The sequence below is a fragment of the Nicotiana tabacum genome, chromosome 4 (genome assembly GCF_000715075.1).
Source record: "Nicotiana tabacum cultivar K326 chromosome 4, ASM71507v2, whole genome shotgun sequence".
Taxonomy (NCBI): domain Eukaryota; kingdom Viridiplantae; phylum Streptophyta; class Magnoliopsida; order Solanales; family Solanaceae; genus Nicotiana; species Nicotiana tabacum.
In genome coordinates, this window is record NC_134083.1 from 135,546,969 (window position 1) to 135,556,058 (window position 9,090).

The window sequence follows — 9,090 nt, forward strand, 5'->3', positions numbered from 1 at the left end:
GAGCATCGTGCTAATAACGCAAATGTTGCAAGTTCGAGGCCTGCATGGGCCATTCATAGTCTTTATATGTCAATTTGCTTTACTAATGTGATCGGGTAAAGTACAAGGTAAGGGTAATATTTTCATACAGTCATATACACTATCCTCTTCAGATATCATATGTGAAAATATACTTAGTATGTTGTTAAAGTAGAAAAGGGTGTAAAGACTATTATACTGTGTTGAGACAGTAATTCGCAATTTTCAATTAGGTAACTACTTTTACCTTTACCTTTTCCATTAGTTAGTGCAGTAATCAATCTCCAACAAGCTAAGGACCCCCCCTTGTGATGACCATGAAAACCACATCTATCAATTTCCTAATGCCCTTTCTTCCCATCTCTCTCTCTATATATAAAAGCATATAACATCTAACCAACAAGAAGGCTCCTCCTTGGCTCCCCACTCCCAATCTATGCTTTTGACACCATGACTGACCCTAACTATCAACCAAATTTCTACAACTCCCAACAACAATATTGGCTCAAATTCAACCCTAATAGTACTCACCATTTTCTTTCCTCTAACTCTAAACCTCCTCCTAATTTCCTTCACAACTTCTACTCAACTAATTATCAAAGTAGTTCTCACCATCCTCCTACTCCTCCTTCTCCTCCTTTGAAAGAAGCCCTCCCTCTCCTCAGCTTAAGTCCAATAAAACATGATGAAGTAGTAGTTCAAGAACCAGTAGCTTGTTGCACTTCTACTATGGATGTGGATATCAATAAAGCTAGAGATGATCGTAGTACTAAAAATGATGCTGCTGCTCGTGAAAATGATGAAGAAGAAGAAGATGAAACTGATGTTACTGTAGCACTTCATATTGGTCTACCAAACCCTAGTGCTGCTGATCTGGCTTCTATTCTCTCTTCTAATAGAAATGAAGAAGAAGAAGACGAAGAAACTTATCATGATCTTGATAATGATGTTACCAATATGAACATGAATATGATAAACACAAGACTCAACAAGGGACAGTATTGGATTCCCACTCCTTCTCAGATTCTTATTGGTCCTACTCAATTCTCTTGTCCTGTTTGCTTCAAGACTTTCAATAGATACAACAACATGCAAGTGAGTTCTCAAAACCTCCATTTCTTTTGTTTTTCTAAATTTTTTAGGGAGAAGTGAAACAGTGAGAATTGAACTCACATCTACTGTGTCAGCGACTTTGATCTGTACAACTAGACTATAGGCCTTGGTGGTGTCTGTTTTATTTATTTGTTTTTATATTTTTGCAATCGGGCTCTTATATATCAAGAACATCAGAGAGACGATGTTCTTGATCTTTTTCTTTTTCTGGATAGGAGAAAATGAATAACTATATATCTCAAATTTCTACATCTTATTGGATTTTCTTGTGTTTTGGGGCTTGAGATTTTGAGTGTACAACCAGATCCAAAGAAAGAAGATGGTCAGTAAACTTCATTTATGTGATTGAACAAGACTTGGGCGATGTTCTTTTTGCTTTTAATTAGTACCCTGAAATCTGTGCTATTGAACTATTCCCATATTTTCAGGATTCAGTTCAATTTGTCCTTTAAAGACCTACAGTCTGCGGCCAAAAGAGATGTCAATTTTTTTCTTACCTATGACTTCAAGATTTCAACCCCTCCTGAGGGAAAAAACAAAAGGAAAAATTACAATATCAGCTTTTCAATTTCCTTGAAAACTCTCTCTTGATATAATAAGCCCAAAATTCTACTGTGCTAATTAGGGTAAAACTCTGAATTCTTTTGAAATTGCTCATTCAGGATATTACTGTTCATGTAAAGAAGCTTTTCAGAAGTTACCAAATGAGCAGCTACATGTTCATTCTCACTGTTTGGCAGGCGTATTTAATGTTAAATTTTTGCACCTTTATCTTTCTATATTTTTACACAGGAGATTTGCACCTATTTTGAAAATACTTCTCTCTTTTCTTTCCTTTTTTTTTTTTCCATTTTTTTGGTCAAACGAGAATGATCAATGTTGGTACTGTTGCATTACAAGAGGACATGGTTCCTTATGGTAATATATGCAGTATCACGCTACTTGAGTTAAGTATGTTATGCAGCTCCTTCTAACTCATCTAAAAGCTTATTTTGTTAGAGAAAATACACGTTTTTTACTTAATCACGTCTTCAAACTGTGTTATTATGGGCCAAAGATATAAGCCTTGCATCCATGTTTTCATTGCTCTATTCAGAGGCGAATTCAGGATTTCAAGAGGATGGGTGCACTGTTGTGAACATGTGGATCTAGAATTTACGCTTGACAAGTTTAACTTTAGTCTCTTACCATGATAAACCCACTACACTTTTGAAATTATAAGTTCAAAATTACTCCGTACCGAAAACAAGATCGTTTGGAGTGGCAATTGAACTGCCAACCTCACTTATAAAGGTGCACCCAATAATAATTGCATCATAGGAGTCTTTGAGCATGAGTGCACACATATATATTTAAATAATTTTAAAAAATATGACATTATTATACATGGTTTAGGGAGAGGAGTATGAGTTCACGTGAACCCATACCCCTTAACCTAGATACGTCTCTGGCTCTATTACCATATTAAAACTGTGTTATTATCTCATTTAAAAGCTTAAACTAAGGGCGACTGTAATGTGTTATTTATATATGGGTTCATCTGTAATGTGTTATTTATATATGGGTTCATCTCAACCTAGTAGATTTGGCTTGGACCATGTATATGAGTTAAATGATTTACTACAATGTTCAAATCCTAGATTCACCTCTGCTTAAACTGTCAGAGAAATACTTTATTAATTATTATGTGCCTCTGAATATGTTTTTTATATGCTGCAGATGCATATGTGGGGGCATGGCTCTCAATACAGAAAAGGTCCAGAATCACTAAGGGGAACTCAACCAACAGGGATGCTGAGGCTTCCTTGTTATTGCTGCACTCCTGGCTGCAGAAACAACATTGATCATCCAAGGGCAAAGCCATTGAAAGATTTCAGAACACTTCAAACACATTACAAAAGGAAGCATGGAATTAAACCTTTTATGTGCAGGAAATGTGGAAAGGCCTTTGCTGTTAGAGGAGATTGGAGAACACATGAGAAGAACTGTGGCAAGCTTTGGTATTGCATTTGTGGATCTGATTTTAAGCACAAGAGGTCTCTTAAAGATCATATCAAGGCTTTTGGTCAAGGTCATGGAGCTTATGGCATTGATAATTTTGAAGAGGAGGAAGATCCTGCATCCGAAGTTGAACAAGATAATGAGTCTATACTCTGAAAATCCTAGCTCCGCTACTGATTAGAACAGTATATGAAGTGAGTTCTAGTCGCTCGTCTAGCAAATGATTCAGTCTATTTCTCTAGCTATTTTGTGCAGCATCTGAAGTTGAACAAGATAATGAGTTTATACTATGAAAATCCTAGTTCCGCCTCTAATTAGAGCAGTATATGAAGTAAGTTCTAGTAACTCGTCTAGCAAATGATTCGGTCTATTTCACTAGCTATTTTGTGCAGCATCTGAAGTTGAACAAGATAATGAGTCTATACTGTGAAAATCTTAGCTCCTCTAATGACTAGAGCAGTATATGAAGTGAGTTCTAGTTACTAGTCTAGCAAATGATTCAGTCTATTTCTCTAGCTAGTTTGTGCTAATTAATTAACCAAGATCTTAGCTAGCTTTTGTACATGTAAATATTTTTTTTCCTTTTGGTTTCAAATCAAGGTACGTTTGTGACAATGATTTAATGTGGTCTTCGTTATTGCACTAGTTTCCTGTTTGCTCAATGAGTGTTGTCAATTTGTATTCACCTTTTAGAGTAATTGATTGCTCGAATTCTCATGAGTGAGGACTAAAGTTTTTATTTGGGGACATATCATGGTAGTACTTTACTTTCCTATCTAGGATTTCGCAGAAATAAAACCATATGGGCAATGAACATGGGAAACACTGCCCCGTAAAGTATGGGAAAACTATCTCCATGAAACATGTAAGATATGTGGGACTTAATGTCCAACGCCAAATACTTAGGTTAATTTTTTATGCATAACTATATTCAAGAAATTTTAATGATAACAAATGAAGCATCAATACCCATAGAGATGACAAGAATTTTGTTAGCTATATCATTAGGAAATTTCTTGCAGACAAGTCACATATTTTGTCAGCGTGAGATCAAGAAATTAAGTTAATTAAAACTAGAAGTGTTTTCTTTGGAAGAAACTTATCCATGAATCATCACACATATCATGTATTTATTGATTTGATACATATATGACCTGGATCCGGCCATACAATTTCCCACCCCTTGTTTGTAAGGGGCTTGGATATCGTTCGGAAGGGGCGGAGCTAGCTAGCTAGCTCTTCGCTTAGTGGTTTGGTCGAATTTTGGTAGCTTTTGTCCAAATTATTAATTTAAACCTAATAGCTCAAGAGATCTAAAACTCCGAACCCATAAAATTTAAATTCTGGCTCCGTCTCTGCCATCCGGTCGACTAGAGTTTCCTATCAATTCGCTACTTAATGGAAAGTCTGAGCTCCAAATTTGTCCATCAAATGCAAATTCCGTTTTGCTGAAAAAAGGAACAAATTTCCGTTTGAGTGTAAATATTTCATTGATCATTCCACATATGATAAGTAAACTCAAAAGAATAGTTTACTTAATAATGGGGTCGCACGGTTTTTGTTTAAGGTTGCACGATTAACTATTGATAAGTTACATATTTCGTCAATATAAATATTTTTATATCAGAGGACAAATAATATATAGGGTGAATGGATGATCAAGATTAGCTTAATTTTCTCTTCATGATGTTAGTTTAACTGAAATGATCTAGCCAAAAATCATCTGTCTATAAAAGTAAGAAAGAAAAGGATAAAAAGAAAACTAAACCAGCAATAAAATTTGTATCCTACATTTAATAATGATTATGCATGCATGCAATTATAAGGATGATCCAAGTGGGAAATCTTTTCTTCCTTCCCCTTTAATGATTCATTATCTTTGAATTATTTTATGAGTCTCTTATACCCTGCTAGTTTCTTTATTTTTATTTTTTATTTTTTTAAGTAAGTCCACAAAAAAGTATCTGAAATAATGGGTGTTTTTCTTAGGCATATATAGGTCACTGGATAACAAGACAGGTAGAGTATATTTCCCAACCAATTTGCTGTTGATATAAGCTTTTCATCTTGCAAAAAACAATCAGCTTTTGAGGTGCATATGATACCCTTTTCCTTTTCCTCGGTTAGTGGATGCATGTGTATCTTTTAAGTAATTATATTCATGGAACATATACCATTTCGTTTTCGGAAATTTAAAACTCTTTCTAACCACTAAAGGATGTGGTGTATCGGATGAGGCTACTCTTCTTTTAAGCAGAGATTTTGGGTCTTTGGTATGATAAATTCTTAATAAGGAGTGCTTTCCCCCGAATGAAGCCCTACGCGGCGCGAATCCAGATATAATCGGGTTCTAATGTGGATACCGGATAACGGATGAGAAAAAAAAAAGGCTCTCTCTACGTTAACAAGAGAGCTAAAAAGACCTTTTCAACATAATTTCCTTGAAACTAAAAGATTTAGGAAAAATGTTTTCAACTAAATTAAAGGAGTTAGTACTCCTCGTGAGGAAGGGGAGTCTTGGCGTAAAGATAAAATTAGCTCCGTGTGACCTATACAGAGTTCCGGCGATCTAGTTTCCTGTAAGTCGGACATCATTGAAAAGCCGTTCATAATTTATATTGTTACTGACAGTGGTGAGACAGTTTTCCATCGAATTTTTGAAATTTCTGGTAGTGCAACTACAGAGATGAAAGCATGTAATTAAAAAACATTTTTATCTCTTATTTTAGTTTCTTTAGGCCTGAAACTTGGACTGATAGGATAGGGAGATTGTAAAATTTTGAAAATAACGTTAGTAAAGTTTGGTTCTCATATCATGTGAAAAAAATTAAATCTCAAGCTCAACTACAGCCAATGGGATGGATACGGTCGCTCATTGAAAATGAAAAAGACCCAAAAATATTTTCCCCTTTAATAGGTCGTACATGAGACGAATAATTCAAATTAATCATGGTATTAAAGCGAGTAGTGGACACCAAATTAAAAAAACAATCTCGCCACAGAAGGTTGAAGCAACGAGTGGGATAGGCCAGGATAACTGCAGACCTCTATTTATTCTCTTATTATTTGGCTGTCCAATTGTAACATAGTATATTAAAGTTGTTCATATTTTCTTTTAGTACGAGATTTTTTATCATAAATAGTGATATGGATTTAATTTAATTTGTGAAGATCATCGTTATTCTCTTGTAATTTGCCTTTCCAGTAAAGAATAATAATTGTTTTTTTTTTCTATAAATGAGGTATGAATGACTTGTTCGAGAATATATATCCTATACTTAATTTAGTTGAAACAGGTGTTAAACCGTCTTAGAAAGCAATAAAATTGCCCATTTATTAATTGCCTAGTATTCTTAGGAGAATTATGTGAGTACTGGTGGATATGCAGTTACAAATTACATGTTATTTTTAAGATGACAATTTAAATTTTAAATACATAAACCGTCCTGAAAAGAAAAATTATTAATGTCACCTACATTCATAGTTGGATTGGCTTATCAAAGTAGATTGGGAAAATACCTTGAACAGAAGTACCAAATAATATAATTTTCATAATTAAACTCACAGTGGAATATAATAACTAGTAAAGGTATACGTCCCCTCACCCTCAGATTTGGATCTATATATGTTTATCAACTAACATATCTTATGTGGAGTCATTGAATTATTTATTAAAATTTAATATATGTAACATATATGATGACAGTAAGTCTATATGGGTTGCTTACGTGGAATGTTAGCAGTTCAAAATTCACCTTTTTGATTAAAAAAATAATATTTAAAACTAAATAGCCCGTCAAAATTTGTTGCATTTAAATAGGCAAAATAGCCTAGGAGACACCCGTACTTGTTCCGGTTTGACATCTCGGTCTCTGTACTTTATAAAGTTTCATCTAGACATATTTACTCGATCAAAACTAATATTTTAAATGCTTCTGACCATTGACCAAGCTTATGTGACATTGAATCTGCTGAGTTGGACGAAATGTGTGAAATGCACGCGTATAAAGCAGTGTAAACAACGAATTTGATTTAAAAAAAAAGATTAAATAAAATAAAATTAAAGAAAAGAAAGAAAAAAAGTTAAGAAATTGTTACTTTATTATTAAAAAGTTCCCCTTCCCTTCATGTTTCTTCTTCTCCCAATCCACCCTTAATTTCCTCCTTGGTGCTCTTCTTTGCTACCCCCCTCCCCCCCCCCCTCATATGCTCTTCTTCTTCCTTCTTCATACTTGCCTTTATATACTGTTCAGTCCCAAAATTTACCTCATCGATATTGCAAAACAATTGGCTTTCATCTCCGATTTTTGCTTCAATTTTATTTGTAAAAGAAGAAAACTAAATCTAAAGGTATATAAATAATAACACGAAAATTTGCTAACAATATAGGCCAACAGGTGAGATTTAATTGAGATAATAAAAGTTGGAGACTCAAATGAACATGGATTTTCTTTTTTCTTTTTTCAAACAATTTTTGTTCATAAAAATGATAAAGATCATACAGGTCTTACCCTAACCTAAGTAGGCCTACCAGCGAAGCAACATGTACTTGATCGGGCGGGGGATCCTCTGGTTGAAACAATATCTTGAAATCATCATAAGTAGGATTGATATCTCCACAGAAGAGTGGGAATTGCATGATTCCAAAGTGTTTTATTTTGTATGGGGTGGCTGCGATTTGTAAGGATTTAGGAAGTGTTAATTCTATTAACTATTTGATTTTCTTCTTTATCGTTTTTTGTTTTTGTTTTCATTTGTTAATGAGCATTTTGAAGAATGATTGTTGGGTGTATTGGGGGTAATAGAGCTAGAAAACTTTTGGGGTTGTGAAGGTGGATTAATGGAGAGGGGCAGACTGTTTGGGGCGGTGAAGGTGGCGGCATAGAGGTGGGAATAACCAGAGATAGAGAATAGAGGGGAGGAGTGAAGTGAAAAGAAAATAAAAAATAAAAAATAGAGTAGAAAATTTTGAAATTCAGTGAAAAAATAATGATGTGGCATGAAAAATCTAGGTGGACATAGATGTGTCATCCACATAGGATCGTTGAAGAGAACGCGAGGTCGAGAGGGTTTAAAAGAGTTGTATTGAATGAGTGAAGGTGTCTGGGTGAAACTTTACGGAGTACAGGGACCGATATGTCAAACCAGAATAAGAACAAATATCTACTAGGCTATTCTGCCATTTAAATACGAAAGTTTAAATTGAAATTCCGTCGCGCAAATTTTTATTGTCGATTTTAATATGAACTGTCATATTTATACAAATCTAGTACCGTCACATATGCCTTTTTTTTTTGTAGATTTTATATGTGCTTGATTTACACTAGATTGAGTTAGAGTAAATTTTTATTTTTAACCTTAAACTTTTAAAGGGTTTTGAAAAAAGAGCTTTAAAGAAGGACATATCCTTTTAGTGTTTTATCCCTGGATTAGTAATTTTGGAGTTATTGTTCAGCCCTCAATATTAAATAGGATAATACCACAATGGATGGCATAACTAATCTTGTAACTGTTAATCCAAAATTTGAAACTACAATCAAACATAGGATAAAATAATCTCATATTTAATCCTGCAATTATTATCCTTTTTTCCACCAACCAACCGGTTGGTTACCAAAATTAATAAGGATACTAATCGTATAGTTGAGTTTGGTGTTGTACTTATCCCATATTTAATTATAAGTATTAATTGATACTAAATGATGGTATTAACTATTTCATATATAAGATCGATCGACTAGCTAATCTCATGCAATATTTCAACCCATAAAATATCTTTAACTATCCCACCATTGAACTAAACCACCCCTTAGTTTCTACTTTTGGAGTATATATTTGTGCCTGCATAAAGTTGCTTTGACAGCAATGATAGCAGTGGGGAATACCATGAATGGACCAAGCAAAAGATCTTGATGATTGCTGAGTATTGTCCCAGTCCACAGGGGAAAAACAGTCTTT

General features: G+C 34.2%; 1 protein-coding gene across 1 annotated transcript; it reads left to right on the plus strand.

Moving 5' to 3' along the window:
* Window positions 1-377: 377 nt before the first annotated feature.
* LOC107816764 (zinc finger protein WIP2) lies at window positions 378-3,830 on the plus strand. The gene is made up of 2 exons (XM_016642503.2): window positions 378-1,113; window positions 2,851-3,830. Exons 1-2 carry the CDS (start codon window positions 469-471, stop codon window positions 3,286-3,288), a joined length of 1,083 nt encoding a protein of 360 aa, XP_016497989.1. The 5' UTR covers window positions 378-468; the 3' UTR covers window positions 3,289-3,830.
* Window positions 3,831-9,090: the final 5,260 nt, after the last annotated feature.

Bases quoted from the DNA above. Each gene is read 5' to 3' on its own strand.
- LOC107816764 (XM_016642503.2), top strand. From the start codon at position 469: ATGACTGACCCTAACTATCAACCAAATTTCTACAACTCCCAACAACAA. The intron at 1,114-2,850 runs GTGAGTTCTCAA...TATATGCTGCAG, and splicing joins ATAGATACAACAACATGCAA to ATGCATATGTGGGGGCATGG.